Consider the following 24935-nt stretch of genomic DNA (forward strand, 5'->3'; position numbering starts at 1 on the left):
GCCAGGGTTGGGATTTTTTTAGAATTAGTAAATCATAATAATGACTTCGTATCTCATTATTATGATTTACTAAGTTGAAATCTCGATTATTATGAGATACTAAGTCATTATTATGAGATACTAAGTCATTATTATGAGATACTAAGTCATTATTATGAGATACTTAGTCATTATTATGAGATACTAAGTCGTTATTATGAGATACTAAGTCGTTATTATGAGATACTAAGTCATTATTATGAGATACTAAGTCATTATTATGAGATACTAAGTCATTATTATGACTTAGTAAGTCGAAATTTGACTTAGTAAGTCGAAATTTGACTTAGTATCTCATTATTATGACTTAGTAAGTCATTATTATGACTTACTAATTCTAAAAAAAAATCCCAACCCTGGCGGAAACGGGCTTCCATACTGTTTTGCCCCATCGTTTGTTTTATTTAATAAAAGTCTCTTTGTTACCTCCACCTGCCTGCGTTTGGGTCTTGCCTCTTACACAACCGTGACACCTCATTGTGAATCATACCTTCAGTAGACTATTAAGACATTTTCACGTATGTTACAACATTGTTAATAGAATATATTTATTATTATTTGCCTATAAATATATTTAATGTATTGTAGCGTAACTGCGTCCAGACAATGACAGTAATTTAAACTGCATAAACCGAGCAGAAGCAGCGAAAGGACAAAAAACCTCCTTTCTCAAATCCTCTCTCTCTCTCTCTCTCTCACTTTCTGTGTCTCTCTCTCTCCCTCTCGCAGTTTGATTCTCCGGCGGCGGCGTGAAAGTAAACCGGACGGGATCAATCGTTTTCTGCTTATAAAACGGATCGATTAATATGTTTTTCACTTTCAGGATTATATCTGTGGATGATCTGTTTATTTAGATCACTTATTTCTCTTAACCTGCTTTTGAAAGGACCGAGGTTCGTTGGAAGGTGAGATACGTGCCGTTATTGCCGTTATTTTCATGATCAAAACTCTAACCGTTCACAATTATTCACAGACGGCTGTTATCTATATTGTTATAACTACACAGATTGTCCTCGATCACTTAAGGTTTGTTATTGATAGTGAGATGATCTCTTAAACATTTTTTAACCGTTTAACAACCGTTCTGTTTTTACAGATATAACAAATCAATCTATCACTGTGAATGAAGAATGACTTCGTTCCTCTTTCAAACATCAGACCAAAAACCATTTAATCCAGCTGTGGATGGAGATATGGACTGCGGCAGTATTAATCTAGGTGTGGATTTAGAGAAGGTTTGGCTGAACCATCCTTCCTTGATCCATCTGGATTTTTTGTCCCCCGAAGGTTCGCCTCGGCTTTCAGAGATGCTCCTGTCACCTGCGTTTCAAGGCCCAGGGCCAAAAGCCTTTCTGCTCTCGAGCCCAGAACCCCGCTTCACGCTTTTGTCCGTAAACCAAAACTCCCGAGATTCTCCAGCAGGTGCTCCACAAACGTGTTTCATGCCCACTCTGGAGGAAAACGGACCCCCAGTGCCCAATCTCAACTCGAGCTCTTTGTGCCACGACTATTCACCAAGAGGTTGTAATGGTGCCCAGTACAACAATAGAGAAAGTGATGCACACGGTGCAATGATACCACAAGGAACAGATCACCCCAGTGCTTTAAACAAGGCATGTGATGGCACTCTGGAGGAAGGGCTGAGGATTCATTCGTTATGGAACATTTCCCAGAATGCTGCGTTGGTAGATCGAGCCAATCGCTTACAGAAGAGGCTGTTGGCAATGCTCGGTGAGCACGCATCACGGCACTACTTTCACCAACTAGAAGGTCTGAGGAGAAAACTTCTTTCCGTCAGCTATTGCCCCAAGTCCCCCATGGCATCAGGTGTTTTTTTTACACATGAGACGTCTAATGCTGAAGATGTCCTAGGACAGATCCCTCAAACACACGAGCAATCTCTGAAATCCAGAGACCTGGAGAATTTGGCACAATGCGGGCGTGCAGTTCTGCCTGGGATGCTGGAGTCTCTGGATTCAGATGCCACATTGAGCAGTAGCTCAGATGATGAATCGGACAATGAAGATGCTAAAGGGAGCCCAGCAGCATCACGGTAAGTATGATGGGTGATTCAATAAATATCAATGGAAGCTTGTTTGTTTCATCATGGTTGTGTGCACATATGCGAGGTGTTGGAGATGCAAGTCAGACATGAATGGCAAATTTGTTTTACTCGCTGTATTATTAAACTCACTAAAATGTTTTTTTAAACCATGGTTGGGTAAAATTTGTACAAAACCAATCGTTGGATTATAAATTAATCTGGGTTGGTATGACTCAACCATCACAATCTTTTTAAAGGTCAGAAAAAATAAGAGTATAAGCACTTTTAAAGGCAAGAGAGATAAAATTGTCATTTTGGGGTCATTTGTTTTTGCCGTTGCATCTGAAGACAGATTTTCTAATAAGCAATAAAAAGAAATGGAGGTGACCGTGACAGACAGATTTTAAAAAGGCTTCATCTAAATTCTTAAAAATTCATTCAGCTTTCTTTCTTTTCGAAAACCGACTACCCGAGAATTCACACAAAATCTTTGTGTACACTTAAGTCAGAAAGTGTTTGTTTTGTTCGTTTGTTTCATAGCACAATTAAAACAATGCAAAGTTGACCAAACAACTAAGGGTAAAATAAACAACAACTAATAAAAATGAGACCAAATTCTCAGAAAAGACAACAAATAAATAAACATCACAGGAGAAAAGGAGAGCTGATGCTAAGAACAAGTGTAGAAATTATCAACAAGTGTCCTTTATCTTGATAGCAAATAACCTTGAGTGAGGTATTAAACAAAGTGAACTGTAGCGTTAAAGTAAATCCCTAGATTCAGGCATTAAGGCAAAGAGAAAAAATAACTTTTAATGCCAGGGTGGTCATGCGTCTTGCCAGACAGGCAGGCAGGCAGTGAGCAGATCGACAAGGTCGGAAAAACAACCAGCCTCGTATAAGATGTAGAGAGGAAGCTTTTGGCACTGTCTGTACCATATGTTTCTTCAGGAGATTTGCTCACACACGCATGCACAGAGGCGCAGTGTTCCGTACACAGCTGTTGAGAAATTGTCACCATGTTTATTCAATGTGTTCATGTGCAGCTGGCTGTTCCTGCCTTGCTGAAACAGACAGCTGCACTCTCGTTTCTTATAGTATGAGTACATTTAATACAGACAGGGCTGCCATTCCCGACCTGCAGGTTTCAAATCTCTCTCTGTGATTTCCACGCCCACTCCCATACTTTGCGAGATTGCAGCATGAGCCCATCTGATATCAAAAGAACATATTTGGGGAATGTATCTCTTAGGAGGCTTCTAGAAAATGGGAAGGAATTGAAAGTTGCACTCTTTATCTAAACTACACTTCAGCTCTCTCATCCAGTGAGGTTGTTACCTGAGAGCCTGGGTAGGATACACAAGATGTCAGACAAGATAATAAAGGCTGTCAAATTTTTTTTGAGATTTAATAAACATGTTTACACAGACAGTATAATAAACACGATGGTAAATAAGGTTAACGAGGTCTATAACAGTTTGTGCTTATGGGTTTGGAAACTGGGCAATGCAGGGTATGAGAATTATTTGTCTTAATGGGTGTTACTGACTATTGAATTTTCATTCAATCAAATTGCATAGCCTGCAGAAAGAAATGTGCTTGACGACATTATATCAAAGGGGTCCTGCAACAATGTGTCATGAATTCGGACTTCTTTACAATGTTAAACGTGCTGTCTACTCATGCTTAACATGGACAACTTTTAAAAAAAAAACTATTTGGGTGTTCAGGTTTCGGGACGTTTTTTTCTAACATATAAAACTGTTTCGTAACAATTTTTCTCAGTCCCTTATTGGACAATTCTCCCGGAAAAGCACGCGATACTTCCACGCTGCAGCAAGGAGAGCAGGAGAAGGAGCATGCGCAGACGTCACTTTCTCTTGTGCGCAGGAGAGAGAGAGAGAGCATACGTTTGCGAAGTTCAGTTTGTTTGTTCACTGTATTTGGTTGTTGAATGTTATATAAACGGTGGATTTGTAGATCCTTTGAAACTGATATATGAAGACGTCCCAGCGCTATAAGATGCCGGACAGTGCGGTGACTGAAAGTGAGTGAAACTGTGTTTTGTTGGCAATGTGCTTTAGTTCAGCCTACCCCTCCCCCCTACACACGCTGTATGAAAATGTTACAGCTGTATCTATCTTTTATAAATGTGATCAAACTAAATACTCTTCGAAGATACAAAGTACTACTTTATAGGTAGTCAAGATTAATATAAGATTGGCAGAAACCGTGTGTGGTAGGGCCGCTTTAAGGTTAGGAAAGACTAGTAGTAATATAGAAACCTCACAATTGTGAAAGAATTTTCATAAAAAAAACCCATGGGCAGTTAACAAATGCAAGAAGGCCATTTTTGGTGCAATGTGGAGGATTAAGGAGTATCTATTGACAGAAATGCATTCGAATATACATAACTATGTCTTCAGAGGTGTATTAAGACCTTACATAATGAAAGGTTATGTTTTTATTACCTTAAGATGAGCTGTTTTTATCTACATGCACCGCATGTCCCCTTGAATGGAATTCGCCATGTTGTTTCTAAAGTAGCCCTAAACTAGAAGGCACTACATTTCACACACTGGACCTTTAAAATCTATTGAGGAGTGAATAAACAGTCAGTTGTTTGTCGTGGCAGGATTGTGTCCACAGAAGAGAGAAAGAGAGTAGACTGAGTAGAGAGGTCAAGTGTTTGTTTATACAGGGACCAGAAGGGCTGTTGTCCAAGCAAAACAACTCACGCTTCTCTCTGTATGTGTGTTAATTCACTGCTCAGGAGATATTTCTGGAATGTTTTCTGTAATGCAGCAGCATGGGTCAAGAGAAAAACATATATATTTATGGCCTAAAATTAAGTAAAAAAATAACAGGTCGATTAGAAGTAGTCGGGGTAATTATGACTTTTTATTAAGTATATGTAAGAGAGAGGCTAGAAAATGGCCATGTTAACCTACGTAATTATTATTATAGTTTTGTCACCAAATGGATTTCCAAAACTAATAACTGATGTTGAATTACTCTCGTTCTCTTCCATTGTTGTGACAAACAAGTAATCCAAAACTTAAACCTTATCTGCGAGTTTAGGCTCCTGTAAGTCACATTGGATAAAATGTCAGCTCCTGCAAGGATTTGTCTAACTCTCTTTATCTCCGTCGGAGGGCAGATGTCATGGCTGTGAATGGCGGTGGTTGAAGGAAAGAGCTGAACTGTCCAGCCGCTGGACGTGGCTCCAGATGAGATTGACTGAGCTGGACTCTCAGATTCAACAGGTTGGAGAACTTCACCAGCAGATCCTCACAAATAAGGTAAATCACATAGCACAGCTACGGACAGATTCTACCTTTGATTTTTAAATAACAATAAACTGAACTTGTCAAGCAGGGTCACGTGGTTTTAGCTGAAGCTCAGCCCCTCACAGACAGGCAGATCCAGCACACACTGTGGACGGAGACTATAGATCTGTCATTTGCCGCTGGGAACATGCAAGATTTGACATCTGATGTAGACATGGAACCCAGCAGCCCCACACGTCTTCTGAGGAACATAGAGAGACAGGTGAGAACGTCTCAAAAGCCGTTACATGAAAATCCATCAGCGTGAACAGCAGATAGCATTCTGTCATGCAAGAGTTTAGAAATTCACAAATACACCTGGTATAAATCCATATGTCCGTAGCATGTTGCATGTTTTTTTTGGTGTGCACAGAGTGCCCAGCTGACTCAGATTGTAAACAGCCTCATGCCACCTTTCTGTGCCTCACCCTCTTCGTCACCCGTGACCAAAAGACCCTGCTGTCACCGTAGAGATCATCGGATGACACTTTTCAGCAGGTCAGGACCACCTGAAAAGCTTTGTTCATTCCAATTCAGTTTCCTTGTTAAAATGACTTTTAGGATTGACTGTCACTTATCTTGGACAGCAAGCCAAATCGGTTTCCCTTCATAATAGTATTATTTTTGTTTTTGAGCAAGTGAACTTGTCAAATATGCATAACCCCATATGGACTTTTTTAAAGTTGGATTTTCACTTTCAAATAGAGTTCGCTGCTTGTTAAAATGCTCAAAGGATCTTATCTATGCTTCAGAGGAACCTGAGAGGAAACATTTTGCTTGAATTTCATTTATGGATTTTGTTTTCAGAGCACTGTATTAGATTCATCATTCTGAAACATATTTGTGTAGATTTATGTAAATCCCATGGGAAGGTCAATGAATCATTCAGCTCGGTAAAAGAGTGAATGAGCAAGACAGATCTGACATGAAAATGAAAAACAGTTGAGAAAAAGACGTTCGTCATATAATCAAGATTTTTTCCACTCCTTTTTTTCCAGCCAGGTACAGGCAGACACTGCTGTCAGTCTCTCCAATAGACCACAGGGCTTTAAAAAGACAGGACGGAAGAGAAAGCGAGCGTGTCACCAAAGACAATGTGCACTTGTGGAGGTCACCTGTGTGTCAGCACGCACCCGCCCCCTTCTGACATATCACAAACCTCTGCTTTTCGTCATGGACCCGCCGTCTCATAGAGAACAGGTTGACCCATTTGTTCCCAAATTCTTTGAAGGAATTGTTTTCTGATTTAAGAAATAGATTTAACAATGTTGTGGGTTATGGCATGTTGTGCAGATGTTCAACGCAGATGCGTTTCAATGCATAAACTGTTAGCAAAGTTCTTACATCATAAGCTTTTCAAAAATCAAAGGTTGTGAATGGAAATTCACATGTAAAATATCAGCTAAGAAATTACATAAAAGCATACATATGAGACAGTAATCCCCTGTCTGTCTGCTCACACTTGGATGCAATTGAAAAATGAAGTGTTAGCCGAAAACAAATTTAATATCTTAAAAAAATAGTTGAAATGAAAATGTAAATTCTATGTGTCATTTACAGTTATAGCATATTGGGACTTGAGGTCACATATTATTTTGAGGTGTGCTGTTCCTTTAATAAAACGATTTGGGTTCCTTTTGGGCCAACTCTCTTCAAACTGCACCATAACTCTCATCACATTCGCGCTGGTGCCTGGTGTACTTCCTTTAGCCTTGTTTATGAAACACATTTTATAGCTGTGCCGTGATTGTCACAACAATTTTTACGGATCACTGCCTGGGTTCATTAACTTGGGTTGTGTATGTTTGGGTCACTATTGGGTTCTAATGCACAAGGCCATTAAGATGCAAATCACCTCTTAAGCATCACGAGGAAACGATTTAGTGATTCCCAGAAAGCTGAAATCCACTCATCTACTGTACCATAACCCTCCCAAAACCTAATTTGAAAACTTATTTTAACATTTTCCTCTCTTTCTCTCAACAGGTCCTGGATTCTTTCTGCTCTCTCTGTCTCAAATGTGATCCTGCAACTGCGTGCACAGACCCTACATGCCCTCACAGAAAAGAGAAAACAACCGGCAAAGTGCATCCTGTCCTCTCTCTCTCCTCAGGTAGAGAGAGGCTCCTTTTCTAAACTAGCTTGTGTGTGTTTCAGTTTATAAACAGCAAATTTTCATAGTTTTTTTTCCCATGTCTCAGATACCCCATCATGCCTCCATCTGCAAAACGCTCTGCATGCAGAGAAGTTGCAGCAGCGATCTCTCTTTCTGAAATCTGACCTCCTTAGATCACAGAACCTTCTCAGCTCTAGATGCAGAGGCTCTAGATCTTTATTACGTAAGCATTATCTTATACCATGGTATTTTTACTTGTATGTATTTACCGTATGTTATACTTTTTATAAAAGATCTAAAATGATCTAAACATCAAAAGCACAGAGAGTATGCCATAAAGCAACAATCAACTTCTTTTTTCTAGACTGGCTTATCTTTGAAAATATCTTTAATATTCAAATTTCTACAATCACTTCTGGTGATGGACATGAGCTCTTAGCCCAAATATAGAGCTGAAGGTCATGATAAAGTCAGTAGCCTCTCCACAGTCTTAATGCAGGGCTGGGATTGAACCAGGCACTCGACATACACAAAGATTTATTTTGTGTAGCAGTAATGTTTGATTTCAGATTGCAACCACCAACCAAAAAACAGCAGGCATTTGAAGAATCACAGGAGGGAGAGCACCCCCATACGATGGGCTCACAGGGAGGAAAACCGGAAGAGACGCTGCTCAGATTGGTTAACAGGTATGTTACATTTCCCAATTTGTTTAGTACAAATATGTTGTTATTTTTTTTCCTGATATGGCCAAAACGTTTTATGTATTTGCATCATTTTTTTGCATTTTGATTTATATCGGGTTTGATATGGATCAGACTAATATATTTATTCACCTTATGCATATGTCAGATGTTACACACTGGTCTGATGTATCCCGCCTGAGTGATGAAAACCTTGAGGAATCTTTAGAAAATCTTGTTGACTGCACACCTACACAACAGAGGAACTCGCAGGTCTGACCTTTGACCAAACCTCACATTAAATATGTCTCAGTTTATACAGTTAACGGGGGCATATGACACTGCCAAAATGAATATTATCGTTTGTTTTAGATGTAATGCAATTTGTATACGATTTAAGGTTCAAAAACGTCATATTTTTCACATACCGTGCATGTCTGTACCTCGCCTCTTTGAAATGCGCAGATTTTTAACAAAGCTCATCGTTCTGAAAAGCGAACTGTGTTATGATTGACCAGTTAACCAGTGAGTAGTGATTGGTCGAAAGCAGCAAGCGTGTGATGGAAAAGTAACGCCTCTTACCATATTTGGACCATATAACCATATAAGGTTCCAAAGCAATAGTATTGTCAGGTACACCCACCTTACTTGAGTATACGTTTGGGCGGTCTTAGTCAAATCATATCACGGTTACACGACGCTCTTCAGGCAGGTCTGGGTGAGCATTTGCTTCTAGATAGAATGAATCTTTTATTCCAACACTTTAATTTGTGCAATTTCACGTGTCTAATACATGCAAGGGCAACGCATAACACACATAAGAGACCGAAAACACGTGTTCGTGCCATATGACCCCTTTTAAGAATCCCGTTTTTTGCAAAATAATGTATTAAAACTCTTTTTAGTTCTCTTTGCGCAGCAGAAGCAGTGAGAGTGATTTTAGTATGGATTACATTCCTGTGTCTCTGGTCTCCTCGGTTACGATGGAAAAACATATTTTGACGCCCAGGTATTGAATGTTCAACCGAGCAGCATTGACACTGGATGTTCTGAAACTACATTTTTTATCTGTTCTATTGTCTTCCCTTACTTCAGCTGGCGAAAGGTGGATACTTTCCATTTACTGAACAAGGAGGAAGATGAACAGGATGAAGGAGTGGTTAGTTTATTTTTTGCACTCTTGTTAGTTTAAAATAAGACTATTAAATGAAATTAAATAAATATCAGTTTGTCTCTTGATCTTTTTCAGTTAGAACCAATAACAGATGATAATTTCAGACAAAGACACCAGAGTTATGAGCATAAAGAGAAGCTCTGCTGGTCCTCCACGAATCTGAGCAGAAGACACAGGTCTGTGTGTGTGTGCTTATGTTCATGGTAAGGATATTGTAATGTATTTGCTTATCGGGGTGGTTTCCCGTACAGGGTTTGAGACTAATCCCAGACTGAAGTAAATGTTAGAGCTGTCAAAACTGAAAACAACTTGCATTGACATCCTAAAATACATCAGTGCCATAGTCTCACACCACCACATTGCATTAAAACCTCTCTCACTATGTCTTGTTCTCTCTGCAGGTCATCCAGAAGAAGCTGCTCTTCAGTATCAGAGCAACCTGCTTACTGTCACTCCCCGGTAGATTCGCCAGTCCCCTCTACTTGGACCTCCAGTCCTTCTGAAGGCCAGACAGAAGCCAGTGTGGATGACACAGAAGTGAATTTATACTCAATCTTAAATATAAAATTTAACGTCACCTCATGATAAATGCTGTCTGAATAGTTTACCTCTTTTGTTGTTTAGCCAGTGCCTCCATGGAAACAACGTGTGTTCCCAGCACTGAGTGATGAATATAAGGAAGCTCTGTGGTGTGAGGAAGGCTATGGTAATGCTACTCTCTGACTACGATGACACAATATCTCTCTCTGTTGGACAAACAAGAAATTACATGCGCACTGTCATGATCCTGTCCTTTTTGTAGTGTTTTTTCTAGTTCAGGCTGACAGGATCATGACAGCCCCATGTCTTTTGTCTTAGCCTCGCCCCCTTGTTTCCTTATTCAGTTTCCTGTTATCAGTTTTACGCCCTTCACCTGTTGCCCTCGTTATGCCTCTTTTGTTCCTCTCCTATTTAATCCCCTTGTGTTTGCTGTCCTGTGCTGTTTCATTTGTCTTCATCACTGTCTTGTCCTGTTGCCTCTGGGTTACCAAGTTATGTTAAGTCAAATTTGGTTATGTTTAAGTTTTTTGTTCTTATTCCGCTATTGGGATTTTGAGTGATGTTTTGTCCTATAAATAAATGTCCTTTGTTGAAGAGCTGTCTGCACTTGGGGTCTGCTCCTGTCAGTTTCATGACAGTGCACAGTCACTGACAGACAAACGTCAAAATGCCACTTGAGATCATCTAAATAAAAACATTAGTCATTTTTTGTCTTTTCACAAACTGACTAACTATAATCTGGAGAGAATAATAGAAAACTTGTGCAATTGTGTTGAAATGCAGAGCGATAAATAATAGAAAGTAATAAATGCCGTTAATGTAACTAATAATTTTGTGTTGTTTACAGACTTCTAGACGCCAAACATATGACATGGAGCAGGAAATGATATCACACTGTGGCAGATACTCAGCCCTCATGGTGCTACTTAAAAAAAGATAAACATCAGGTTACTGATGACCTATTTATTACTGTTATAAATATCTGGGACAGCCCCTAAATGCACTGGTCACTCCGTGAGATGTTACACTATTAATGTGACCTATTTTAACTTCACTTATTTTTATGTGATATTTTTATGTAAGTGTTATGTTTTACAGGCTTTTAAATATATTACATATATGATTCAGACAAAGCTCAGCTAAGTATATATGCTGAATTTGAGGTTTGTAAAAGGTTTGTAAATTTTCCTCCATGTGGAAGTTAACTCTCTTCATTTTCTAATAAAGATTTTCATATTATTTTTGGTGAGCCCAATAAATTATTTTCTTGGAGGAATATTAAGCAAGAAAACTGCACAGCATTTGTGAGATATACTGTATGATAACAATTTGATTATTTGTTATATGTATCACAAATAAAATCCACTATACAGGGGCACTAATGTTGTAAATTTACTGACACTTTACTGTGGATCTCTGTAGGGATTAAACACCAATCTTTTCCACTCTGTATATCAGGCTTTGGCAGATCTAAATCCTATTGCATTGAAAATAACTGTGCGCTTGTGTTTGTATGCGCACACGGGTGTGTGTGTAGTGTTTGATCTCTTTCACTAGTAAGCTGATTAGGCATCTCGCAAACAGACCATACACATCCAGACAATGCCTGGCTTTGGCTAATTGGTTATAAGTAGGGGTCAAGGTTACTGCCTCTGTCTGTCTGTGCTTGCCTATGACATAGAAAGGTTATCATATCCTTTTACACTGATATTCCTAAAAGTCAAAGGTTCATCTTTGAGTCTCTGAATCAAAGCCGAGTGATCTACCTGCTGCCTACATAGACAGCTACCTTTTAAGACCGCATTCTAACTTTTGAAACATACTGTACTGTGGACAACAGTTGGAAATTCAACTATAATTATACTATTCCAGTTGAATAGAAGTGAAGATTCTAAAATGCATTCATTTTTATTTGATTATTTCTATTGACTCATTAGAGACGGCCTCATCTAGTATAATATAACAATATGCATTATTATACTGTGTAAACATAATATTATATAAATAAAGTAACTTTCGATTTAAAACAGCCTTTGTTTAAGGAGTTCCCATATTATGCCTTTTTGAAAACAAAACAACAGCATTAATCTCTGTGTTTTAGAGAGTTTCACGTCAGTTGTCTGTTTTTTTCATGCCCGTTGCAGAAATCAGTGAAAATAGTCTGTAGTCGTATTGATCTTCACTGTGCTGAGAGCTGAATAAGCCTCTTTTTCTGTCACATTTTCCTTTGTTATGAGCTCTAGGGGAATGGAGATCATTATTTATAGATCCAGTGAGACACTCTCAGTGATTTATTTCCACCAGCAGGGGGAGTTTCACAGGGAGAGCATATGGTGCAGTGTTTTGATCAAGTGTGTGGGATGATATGAGTTCATTAATGACACATCAATAATCAATTCCTCACAAATTCATGCCTTCTGTTGAGAAAAAATAGCATTCTAACTGTATGTATGCATTGTATACAGAATGCAGCATATTTAATAATAGGATAAACAGTCACAATGGTGTTTAAATCCAGTAAAATAGATGGTCTATCAAAGCACATGGATACACACTTTACATCTCCGGGGCATCTTGTCACTTTCAGTGGAGTTTTTGCCCCAAGCTTGTTCATTTCTGACGCTGCTGGTATGCATAGGCGTGTGTATGCGTGCAGCTGAAGCCACAGATGCTTTAGCGAACGTGGGCAGTGGTGGTGCTTAAAATCTGAGCAGTCTTTCTCCTGAGAACTGTACATATATATACATATATATATATCACTTAATCTAAAAGCACCAAACAGAGGACCTGGCTTTCCTCTGAAAATTATTTTTAACAACATTAGTTTACAGTTTTCCCGTCGACAAGTGTGAGTGTATGTCTCACAATTCTAAGAAAAGATGCGAGAATTGTGACTTGCTTAAAAACTTAAATTAAACAAGACACTTACAAACAACTATACCACAAAATATGAAAATAGTCGTTGATCAGACAGACTATAAAGATTCAAGTGTATGTGAAGTATTTTGAATGTAGCAATCAGTATATAAATTCAGGTGGTTTAATTGTCTTCTGCAGTATATGTAAACATCTATTGTGTGAAATAGCGTAATCAGGAAAGTGCTAAATAAGATTAACATAACAATTCTATGAACCCAGATACCTTTATTTTGTTAAAATTATGAAAATTTTGCATATTCGACAAGGGGTATGAAGCTAATGGGCATGCAGTTTAGGTTGCTTTTACAGATTGTCAGAGTCAGAGAATAACAGATTGTTTGCATTAATTGCCTGTTACAGTTTATATTAATGTTTTTTCCAATTAAATAAATGACATTGCAATTCCAAGATATCACTTTGGTAATCTAAAATACTTTTGGATGTAACTGTAATTTGATTACCACCCATTTAAAAGTAACTGTAATGAGATACAGTTACTCAAATTCTGTATTTTAAATGGGTTACTTAGCTACATGTACAAACCCCAATTCCAATAAAGTTGGGACATTATGTAAAATGTAAATAAAAGCAGAATACAGTGACTTGCAAATTCTTTTTGAGCCATATTTAATTGAATGCAACACAAAGACAAGAAACGTAATATTCAAACTGTTTAACTTCATTGTTTTTTGCAAATGTTCACTCATTTGAATTTGATGCCTGCAACACGTTCCAAAAGAGCTGAGACAGGGGCAACAAAAGGTTGGGAAAGTTGAGGTTTGCTCAAAAACACCCGTTTGGAACATTCCACAGGTGAACGAGTTTATTAGAAATAGTGATTAGAAATAAAAGGAGAATCCTATAAGGCCCAGTCATTCACAAGAAAGGATGTCCACTTTGTGAACAACTGTGTGAGCGAAAACTGCAACATTTTAGGAACAACGTTACTCAACGTGCAATTGCAAGGAAATGAGGTATTTCAAGGCCGTAAACCAACACTGAATGCCCGTGACCTTTCGATCCCTCTGGCGGCACTGCATTAAAAACAGACATCATTCTATAAAGGATATTACCATGTGGGCTCAGGAACACTTCGGGAAACCATTGTCAGTTAACTCAGTTCATCGCAGCATCTACAAGTGCAAGTTAAAACATACTGTATACCAGTGCTCGAATTGAAGGGGGGCTGGGGGATCCGGGATCCCCCATAAGGCATTAGGTAAAAAATAGACTTTGGGGGTCCCTCAGATATTTGTATTTGAGTTAAAATTATAACAAATGTGATTAAATTTATGCAATGGATATTGTATATTCTGTGAATTAATTATTTAGAATAATTAATGTTAAGTTTTTTTTATGGGCTAGTTGTCATGTCTCTTCAATTTGAAACGACCCGCCCCACATCTAAAGACCGCTAAGTGTAGGGCAGTGAAAGAAGCAGCTTCTTTTCTGTAAGCCTGTTTTTAATAAATAGTATATAGTAATGCATATCATTATCTCAAGACTTGGTTCGATTCGAGCACTGCTGTATACCATCCAAAGTGAAAGCCATACATCAACAGCAACCTGAAAGGCCGCTGGCTTCTCTGGGCCCGAGCTCATCTGATATGGACTTATACAAAGTGGCAATTGTTTTTGGAAATCATGGACGTTATGTCCTCCTGGCTAAAGAGGAAAAGGATCATCCATATTGTCATCAGCGCAAAGTTCAAAAGGCAGCATCTGTGATGGTATTGGAGTGTGTTAGTGCCCACAGCATGGGTAACTTGCACATTAATGCAACATTAATGCAGAAAGGTACATACCGGGTCCCAAACGCTATCAAGTGTTGTTAAATGGAAAGGTGATGTAACACAGTGGTAAAAATACCCCTGTCCCAGCTCTTTTGGAACATGTTGCCGGCATCAAATTCAAGTGAGTGAATATTTGCAAAAAACAATAAAGTTTATCAGTTTGAACATTAAATATCTTGTCTTTGTGGTGCATTCAAATAAATATGGTTCAAAAAGAATTTGCAAGTATTCTGCTTTAAGTTTCATTTTATACAGTGTCCCAACTTCATTGGAATTGGGGTTTGTATTTCGTTACTCCCCAGCCCCGTTAACTGATATGTTGGAATTGGCCCTGTGTACTTGTCAGTTGATATAAACAGATCCTGGATTGCTACGAGAGACATCCACATACAGAGATGATAGACTTGATACACAAAATCCCCTGCACCGACAATACCCAGCATTATTTGACTCCATTGGAAGCCTCACGTCTCCATAGTGATAAAGACACTTGAGTGTGCACAGGGCCTTCATTCAGCATCTCTAATTTATAGAAGGGGAGAGGATGGAAGGAGGTCTCTTACCTTTCATTGGTCTCTTTTACCTCCCCCACTATTTTTTTGGAGCTATGACAACATGACACAAACTAGCTTTTATTTACATACATATAAACCCAGGAAGCAATGTAGGTAAAGCAAAGATATATGAGGTATAGCATAATAATGTTTTTTGCACTGTCCTCGATGAAACCATAAACAATCTTCCATTTCCATCTTCTGAGGTGTAAAAGGGCATTGTTTGCTTATAAGCTGGAAAAGAAAACCCAAAGTGGTCATTACTTACAACATGCTAACATGTCAGTTGTTTTAACTCCCCCATCGGCGCATGATATACGAATCTCTTAATTTCCATGCGGAAATGAATGTGATTGGAGCAAGTAGCCCTATGAGATTCTGTAGCCTCACATGTGTGTTGGGTGTGTTAATAACTCCATAATTGTTATTGAACTGAATTAGCGAACAATGCATGAATAAAATAATATTCAAGTGTCACTTTATTTGTTTGTTGCGTAAATAAATCTAACATGACGAATACACTGCTCTGTCTCACTATGCACGCTCACACTGCGATTTACGGTAATTATTCATAAACAGGCGGCGCTTACCCAGTATTGGGCGGAGTTTAGAGTGGGCGGATCTTTACCGCCGGCGCTCACTGCGCTTCGAGAGGAAGCCTGCAGCGGACGCAACACACCGAACAGGTAAATCTCAATCTTCCTTTATTCGCAGAAAGCCATAATATCAATGAAAAACGGTCAGGGTATGTTTATCTGTAAGAACCCTGTGCAACTTCTTTGACTCGTTTGTTTTAAACTCCTTTAATCCATGCATTGAAAGGTTTTAATGGTACGGTTAATCCCTGTTGCTTGAGAAAGGACGCATTGTTCTGAATTGAAACGGTGGTGCTGATGTGAAGTCTTATTCAATCTTGTGGAATATACGAATCCATCATTCCTTGATTCTTTAAGGAACACTGTTTACTTAAAAGAGAAAATGTGTTTTAAGATCGAAAAGGTGTGCCACCTTCCATATGACTCCCAAATGAGTCATAAAATCCTTGAGAAAAAAATCGTAAGCCTCCTTTAAATGCTCTTTTGTGCTAGTATCGATTGACTGACATAATAGAGACCTTTATCTTACTGGAAGTGTAACATAAATGAAACTAATCGGATGATTTAAAAAAGGAGGAGACTTGAGCAAAGACATTAGCTTTTGTCGCAGAAGAGATTTTCAGTCCAGCATCAATGGTGCTGAAACAACAGCTACACGGTGTTAAAATACTACCCAGTTAATCTAAATCTATTTTTTATTTTCTTCTCTTTATAAGTACTGAGTTTAATTTATTGTCCCTTTGTTTTAAGTTTACATCCATTGCTGTGTGTAGTATGTAGATATAATGAAGGGTGGCTTACCTTCTCTTGCATGTTTTTCCACTCACACGTGCTATGATGGTCATGCTAAAACAGATTCAGCTTGCAAATCATCACCTTGACCGTATAGAAGACTTAGTGTTATCATTGATGATGCTGTGTTTTATATGATGTTACGCATTATTAAATTGCTCAGCTTATTCATGTATGGGGTGCGAGATTTAATGCAGCGCCCTGTTCCGGATGACTGATATTCTTGTGTTCTAATAATGTGTGCCATATATCTCATAAAGTCCATTGGCATTCAAGTGGTACTGTGTCTAAATACCGCACCGTACCATCGGTCAGATGCCTTGACCATCTGTTAGCAAGCTACCCTCTCCCTTAAATAGAACAGATGTTCAAAAGGAGACAAAAAGTTAGACCCCCCTTCTGCTCTCGTTTACTTGTCTGAATAGGCACCCAAAGATTTTACAGAGTTTTTATGTTACGCTAAGTATAAGTACTATTGATGAATTCTAACCCTAGTACAATTGATAGGCAGTCTATTGTTTGTGACACTCCACATCCAGAGTACAAAATGAGTTGTGCGCCCTGTAAACGAAAGGATCCCAATTACATTATCACAACCTTTTTCCATCATTTTAGCCTCCACTTTAGTGGCTGTCATGATTGCATTAACATTTTAAAGAGAATAGTCATTGTCCTTGTGCTGTCCTGCTCCTGAATAACCATTCTCATTGAGCACCATTGCATGACATCCTGTCTGCTTGGAGTGGTTGTTGTGCCCTTGTTTTGTGCAGGTCTTTTTGTATACTCCTTTTTAGACCTCTCCTGAGCAGAGACAAAATATTGGCAGAAACTGCTGGATTTTATTGAGCCACATATCAGTGTTATAAAATTTTCATATTGTGATGTTGTATATTGATTTCCATTGGCCATGAACAGTGTGCAGGCACAGGTATATGCATAATGCATGCTAATGAAGTGATAGTGAGTTACCATGAGACATTTATCCTTGCTGCCTTCTTAAGCACCTCACGCCGGCCCGATCAATGATGCTGTAGGGTCTAGAACATTCCCTCTGCTGCTCAGGTTCTGACATGATAAGACCAGGTGGAGTTTTACCTGAATCCTCGATCCTCGAGTTATTTTTGAACTCTGAGGAATCTGTACCGCTCAAAGCTTTGGGTTCTCGAGTTGTGTGGACACATTAAATGAGAAAACTTTAAAGGGATACTCTCCCCCAAAAATAAAAATCCTGTCTTCATTTACTCATTTTTTTCAAATCTGTTTACATTTCTTTGTTCCAACTTCTAAGTAACACAAAGAAAGATATTTGGAAAAATGTTTGCAACTGACATTTCTTGGACATCATTGACTACCATTGTAGGAAAAATTAAAATGGTTCTCAAAGGTGCTCTAGAACTGTTCGCTTTCCTAAATTCATCTAATTTTGTCTTTAACAGAACAAAGAGAACAATAGTTTTGTGTTGGCACATTGGAAGTCAATGGTGGCCATTGTTTTTTGGTTACCAACCAAAGTATCTTCTTTTGTGTTTTACAGAAGAAAGTCAAAGATTTGTAATGACATGAGGGGAGTACAGGATGACATGTTTGATTTTTGAATCCACTGTCCCTTTAAATTGATGTGTCTGATTACTGAAACCCTTAGTTACTCAATCCTCTATTTGAAACGGGATAAATGTTATTTTTCCTATCATCATTTAATCATCCTGTTGTCATTTTAAACCATTGTGAATTTCTTTCTTCTACAAAACACAAAAAGAGATATTTAGAACCAAAAAGTAAAACCATTGGTCTTCATTGACTTCTATTGTATGGACACAAACCAATGCAAGTCAATGAGAACCAACAGTTTTTTGTTACCATATTTTTCAAAATATCTTCTTTCTTCGGAAGGAGGAAAATCATACAGGTTTCAAATGACAAGAGGGCGTGTGAATAATGACAGAACTTTCATTTTGAAGGTGAACTATTCCTTTAAAGCATTTCTTATGGTTGTGTATATGCAATGGTTTTCGTTTTCAAGCTTGTGCTGTGAAAACTTTAATGCCAGATTGACATTTTGTATATTGACATTTACACTGACATTTATATAAAAGGTAGAGTTAGTGTGTGAGAGCAGGAAGCATGTTTGGACCGTATTTTAAGGGTAGCGGTGCTCTCACTCTGACTGGTGAACTCTTCATGGAAAATGAGCTGCATTTCTGAGGACCCCAAAACAATGATGCTACTGTTCTCCCTGTGGACTCCCTGAAAGCAGGTCACCTCTACACCCAATTACTCTAACCATCTAACACCAGATAATGCACATTCCTCAAATCTGAAATTGGTGTTGCCTCTGCCTACACGTTTTGCATTTTTTATATTGGGTTGCACAATCATTTTTGGTGTTATTTTCACACTAGGTTATTAGTTTCTTGGCCAAAACTGATAAATGCTTGCCTAGTGAATATGTATGTATGTACATAAAAAATATCTAATAAAATACAGCCGTTTAGAGCCTTGTCCACTTTGCTGTGAATACAAGACATCAAGGCCAAAAGTGTCATTAAGGATTGTCATAAACTGTCTAGAGCTCTAATCTGTCTGCTACTGTTTGACTCTGAGCTGCCCATGGGCTCTTCCTATTCCATATTCCTCCCCCACCAATTCTGGGGCAGAACAAAGAACCGGCGTCTTTCTGTAGCCTATACCTTGAATTTTACTGCAGGCAGATGAAGGCCAGTTATCAGCAGGACAACCATTACCCCATCTGATCCATAGCACTGTAATTTCCCAAGGGCAGAGACAGGAATGGGTCTTTCACACCCAGTTCATAATCATTTTATGTCTTTGACTCCTGATAGGGAATGTGGACTTTAGACAGCATAGGATTTTAGTTTCAGTTCAGTCATGATAAATGTGTTATTGTCATAGAGGCAGATGTTCTCCGTAAGCTCATCTGCTGGAAAGATGAATGTGTTTCTGGGAGTGCTTTAGTGTGTGCACTGTGCATGAGCTCAATAATGTATTGAGTTGGGCAACTGCATTAAGTTGGGCAGATCTGACAATGGACATGACTGTGTAAAGAGTGCACCATTTACAGCTCCGAAATTATATTTGGTCGTATGGGATATGTATGGATTGTCTTTCAGTTTCAAGGCTTTAAGTACATTTATATGTAAATTTTTTTATTTTTTTGCATAAAATGAATAAATTCTGAATAAATTAAATAAGAGATAAATACATGTCATTCATATGAATTTGTTGATGTTGGTTTACATTTAAGCTTGATGGATAAAGAAAATAAATCTTTGTCAACAAGATATATTGTATGGATATGTAATACTTTTATATTTCCAGATCTTTTAAAATGTAAAATGTCTTAATAATACATGAGGAATGAGAAAATGTGTAATAAAATTGCGCCTTATATACAATATTGATAGCAATACTGTTTATTTAATAAACAGTTGTAAATCTTAACAATCTTTATCAACATAAATGTCAGAAGATTTGTAGAAATAGAAAACAGTTTTTTTCAGGTTTGCAGGTATATTTTCTCAGTAAATTTCGGGGATGTCACAGTTTTAATCCGTTCACTTTGTTCTTTACCTGAAAGCCCCAATAAATATTGCATTTGGTATCTTCGTGAAAAACGGTCTAAAATGTTTTAAATGAATTAAAAATGTATACAGGATTACTGAGAGAAAATGTGTCCGCACTGAACATGAATGGTATGTTTTTAATCTAAAACCTAAATAAAGTAATGATTGGATTTGTGACTGGTAAAGAAGTTTAAATATTATTCATCTCCGTAGAATATGCTTTTATTATGCTAAATCTGATTAATACCATAAAATGTTTTTTAATAAAAGTAACATTACTGTACTATATTAATGTTTCATGGTGTTATGGTGTCCTATTTGAAACCAGCTAGTGACCTTAGATAGCACATACTTTTTTTAAACTGTTGCTCAGCTGACCTGAAAGAGAAAACCATACAACCAAAAAAGCACACGGTTAATGTTGATGTCCTCTAAAGTCTCTTTCATCAATGCCTGAGAATGCACAAACTTGCATTACATGATGCATTGTGCTCTGACACAATCGAAAGACAATGTTGCGTGAAATTGAGTTTGTGTAGCTGGAAGCGTCTGCATTCAAAATAATTATCCTTAATGAAAACTATTATGAAAACGAATTCTGTTAGTGTGCGTTAAATATAACAAAAACTCTTCAGATATTTGGTCTTTATTGTAAAAAATTGTAGACCGATTATGAAACAGACATCTGATTGATCTAAACGTAACACTTTTTTGAGAAAGTGACGATGCACTTTCTTATTAAAGGTGCATCGTCATAGGCAGATAAAGCAGATTTGGTTTTGTGTAATGAGGGCAGACAAAAAGAGTTCAGTTTAATGCTCTTCATTTTGTTTGTGCTGTTATAACCACTTATGTTTTTTTTGTTAATTATCACTTATTTTAGTCTTATTGTTTTGAGAACAATTCATTTAGTTCTGCCGATCAGATCTTTAAATGGCATACTGAAACGCTCTGGGCCTGTTGAACAGCTGTGACGCATGAAAAGCACCAAACTTTAAATGGAATTTGAAGAAACATAAAACTTTCTCTTCCTTTTAATGAAGCCCTTTAGCATATATGCATTAGAAGCGTTGGTTAATGGCGCAAACCCGTAATGGTCTGAATGTAGGCTCTTTTATATCCATGGCAACCACCGCCATGGAAACAGTGGCCATGTGACTCAGGAGTAATGAAGACTCTGGTACATACAAAGGAGGCTTTACAAAGGTCTGTCCATGTGGAAGTAAACTACAAGGGCCGGCACAGACGTGATTTTAGTTGCCTGTCTCTCCCTGGACTTGAGGATCAAGTGCCAGGTTGGCTGCTGGTATCCGCAGGGCACTGGGGAAGCCCTACTACTTAAATAAAATTGAGGTTAAGGAATAGTACAACTGACAGTAGTGACCCAGTAAGAAAGCACCCGTCTATAATCCAGGGACTTTGATTTTAATAACCGTCAAGTTGTGTTCTACAGATACGACCGTTGTGAACTCACTCACAAAATTTAAAGCCGAGAATGTTATTTCAACACTCCTACAACTTGTCTAGGACAACTCAAGTTTACATCAAAATCAAGTCAAAATTCTTATTTAACAGGATGAACAACAGTACCCAGTTATCCTTCACTGCAAAAACATAGTCACACTCACAAGAAATGTGGTTGTTTTTGGCTAATAAAGTTCCAACAATCTGGTAATTTATGGACGTTGGCATACTGTCGGCTGCCCGATGGAAAAAGTCAGATGTTGGGATCTTTAAACGCTTTAAATAAAACGCACTTTGACTTTTGTGGCGTAAAAAAATTTAAGACGCAATAAAAGCAATTTATAACCAAAGTGAGAACCGAATACAAATTGCACATAGGGCAGCAGTTAAACGATTGAATGCATGACTTGTACACATGTGGTTATACAGATCTGGGATTGAGTTGAAATTGAGAGAGAGAGCTTGAGGGCTGCTTTAACATGGCTTCCCAAGTGTCGTCATGCGGCAGCAAGCACTCAATTTCAAGAGATTTCATTATATTGCGTTTTTACACGCATTGCAGTTTCCTATGAGTCTGATTAAAAAGCGGCTGATTAAATCTTTCTCTAGTGAAGTCTGGTGTCAGTGTAACTTTTCAGTGAACACCTTTTAAAGAAATGTTAGGTTCAGCACGAGTTACGTTCTAGAACAGCTGTATTAGTATTTGCTTTACAGAAATGTAATATTTATAATATTGTAATATTTGATGTAAAGTTATCCTTAAGGTTTCCTGTAGCTCAGTGGTTAGAGCATGACACTAGCAAAGCCAAGGTCATGGGTTCGATCCTGGGGGATTGCATATAGTCAGAAACAAAAAGGTGTAAAACAATGCTATGTAAGTTGCTTTGGATACAAGCATCTGTCAGATGCATAAAGAACACATTTCCATAAGAATACATTGCTAGGGAATATTAAAGGGACCCTCATGTCAGTCAAAAACAATATATAACTCTAAGATACTTTGAGAAATTTGAGATACTGAATTAGCATCTCATGTTTAGGTGAAGTACTCGGCCTAGACCTCGACCCCTTTTTAAATGAATCCATGTCGATGATTTTTTTTTTACTGTGTAATGTGACAAACGTCTAAAAGATGGCAGAGCATTGAGGATCAGTGATGGCAGGCGTAGGACGATTCTTAAGAAACTGGTTTATTGTCTGTGTGGGTGAAGACAGGTGTGTGTGTGTATGATGGAGGTTAATGTGTGGGCTGAGCCGTGTTCACTGTAATGTTGCACACTGTTCGTCGTGCATGTTGTGTCCTCTCTACGTGGGTTGTGAATAGGTGCAGGTAGGTGGGAGGAGTCAAAGAGTAAATAAGTGACCACAGTGAGTCATTTTACCATTACCCAGAATCCTCTCTTCACTAATTTCACACGGAAGGGTGTCAGGGTTGTGCAGGGGAGTGGGGAGATGTGACGCCCATGTGTAGGCAGAAGTGTGTGGGCTGCTGCTCTCTAAGTGCGCATTGTTAAAGAGCCAGGCCCGTGAGATAATGCTCCATCATCTGTCGGGGGCGGATCGCTCTCAAGCATGCCACAAGCACAAGGTGGCTCAGTGTTGCTGCCGATCGTGACTGACTTTCTAGAACGAAGCTTCTGTGGACGACATCTGACAAGTTTTTGTGTAAAACCTGGTCTCTGAAAAGAGGCTATTTCACAAGCTTGCGTTGGAAAATGTTTTTTGCTTTATAGCGCTCATGAAGGGGGCTGGCACCCAGATTGTAAACTTCTAGATTCTTTTGTGTTTAATAACGCATGTTAAGCCTTGCTTGCTCAAAGCTGATGCTTTGAAGAACTTTTCCCACCATGTTTATAGGATTCATCCTTCATCTTGTCATACATCATATGGTTTCCTCTAAACAACATGGATAAATAAAAACTTAGATCATTAAAGCTGTACCAAAGTTACTGATAATAATCTGTCAGAAATCTCCAGTTTTGAAAGGAGCAATGTGGAGATTTTAGCGGCATCTAGCGTTGAGATTGCGTATGGCAACCAATGGCTCAATCCACCCCTCCCTTTAGAAGCAGCACTACACCGGCTCTCACAGGACAAAGACGTTGTTGAGTTTTTGCTTCTTTACTGAAGGAGATAACATATTTACGAAATCCGCTCAGTAGAGCAGTTTGTCCGTTTAGGGCTTCTGTAGAAACAACATGGCGAATTGCATGCAAGGAGACCCATGGTGTAAGTAGATAGAAATAGGTCATTCTAAGATACGTAAAGCATAACACTTCATTATGTAAGGTCTTTATAACCCTCTGAAAACATAGTTATGTATATTGTATTGTATTTCTCTCAGTAGATCCTCCTTTATATTACACATTGGACATTAAAATGCTTTTTGTTTATTATGCTGTCTACAAAGCTGACTCAGAGTAAGGGACCCTCCAAAGTAGTCTGAACAGCGACTGCGGCAAACAAAGGATTGACTTCTGTTGACTAAAGTATATAGTATAAATAACTCTGTATAAAGTGCCAAAACTGTCTCAGAGTCGGCCCTGTAATGATTTATTTATATGCTTCAGCTATAGTTTCTTGAGGAAAAATGTCTAATGAGATGTGACTTGGTGATTTGTGCCCTTATGTTTTGGCTTCACATAACTTTCTGTATTATAAATAGAAGCTGCAGTGCCAAGTGTTTTTTATATAAAACGTCAATCCTCTGTTGTGGCTACCCAAAGCACATGTTTTTCGATGCATCTCTAGCTGACAATCCAAACACCATAGGATGAGGAAACCCAGAGAAAACATCTTTGTGCTCTAGATTTACCATAACTTGAGATGCTTTGAAATTAAACTTGATTTATTATCAAAGAAATCTTTATGTATTGGCCTGTTTGTGTGTGTTTTCTCTCAAAATGTATTTAATGCAACCATAGTTTCTATGGATTACGACTACAACTCCCATTACAGCCAAGAGAAAGAGTGAAAATTCCCACAGAGTTTTTTTTTTCCGGCTGTCTGAAAAACCGCAATACGCTTGAAATAGACAACTGTGCCTTGCAAAGAGGCAAGAAGAACAATTCTGTTTACCGCAGAATTGATCTGCATTCCTGTTTTTTGTGTGTCATCATCATGGCACTAAAATGACTGTCAGAGTATGTAAATTTGGACCATTTCATCGTTGCATGTGAAGCATTCATTTTAGATGTGGTCTGGAACTCAGTTGTGTATCCGAGAGTGGGATGCAATGCTTTTTAATAAAATATTTGGTATATAATAACCCTAGAGGGATAATTTATCATCATTTGTCCTCCAATCCCATT

General features: G+C 38.2%; 2 protein-coding genes across 6 annotated transcripts in view; both read left to right on the forward strand.

Moving 5' to 3' along the window:
- Positions 1–498: 498 nt before the first annotated feature.
- On the forward strand, positions 499–11164 carry kansl1l (KAT8 regulatory NSL complex subunit 1-like). 5 transcript variants are annotated; one of them, XM_056755292.1, is made up of 17 exons: positions 499–557; positions 769–944; positions 1136–2092; positions 5244–5385; positions 5459–5635; positions 5786–5910; positions 6411–6612; positions 7399–7525; positions 7614–7751; positions 8098–8217; positions 8381–8484; positions 9117–9220; positions 9307–9370; positions 9461–9588; positions 9787–9922; positions 10010–10091; positions 10773–11164. In XM_056755292.1, exons 3-17 carry the CDS (start codon positions 1170–1172, stop codon positions 10778–10780), a joined length of 2580 nt encoding a protein of 859 aa, XP_056611270.1. In that variant the 5' UTR covers positions 499–557; positions 769–944; positions 1136–1169; the 3' UTR covers positions 10781–11164. The 5 variants fall into 5 exon arrangements, with proteins under 5 accessions (XP_056611270.1, XP_056611273.1, XP_056611274.1 ...); XM_056755295.1 differs by having other exon boundaries at positions 501–557; positions 5462–5635; XM_056755296.1 differs by having other exon boundaries at positions 502–557; positions 9461–9561.
- A 4652-nt stretch (positions 11165–15816) lies between these two features.
- map2 (microtubule-associated protein 2) overlaps positions 15817–24935 on the forward strand; it is an 80531-nt gene continuing 71412 nt past the window's right edge. The window contains exon 1 of the mRNA XM_056754263.1: positions 15817–15877. The gene's annotated coding sequence lies outside the window, so the exon portion shown is untranslated. The remainder of the gene's footprint in view (positions 15878–24935) is intronic.

This window comes from Triplophysa dalaica, chromosome 8 (assembly GCF_015846415.1).
Source record: "Triplophysa dalaica isolate WHDGS20190420 chromosome 8, ASM1584641v1, whole genome shotgun sequence".
Lineage (NCBI taxonomy): Eukaryota > Metazoa > Chordata > Actinopteri > Cypriniformes > Nemacheilidae > Triplophysa > Triplophysa dalaica.

Bases quoted from the DNA above. Each gene is read 5' to 3' on its own strand.
- kansl1l (XM_056755292.1), top strand. From the start codon at position 1,170: ATGACTTCGTTCCTCTTTCAAACATCAGACCAAAAACCATTTAATCCA. The intron at 2,093-5,243 runs GTAAGTATGATG...GTCGGAGGGCAG, and splicing joins GGGAGCCCAGCAGCATCACG to ATGTCATGGCTGTGAATGGC. The intron at 7,752-8,097 runs GTAAGCATTATC...GTTTGATTTCAG, and splicing joins AGGCTCTAGATCTTTATTAC to ATTGCAACCACCAACCAAAA.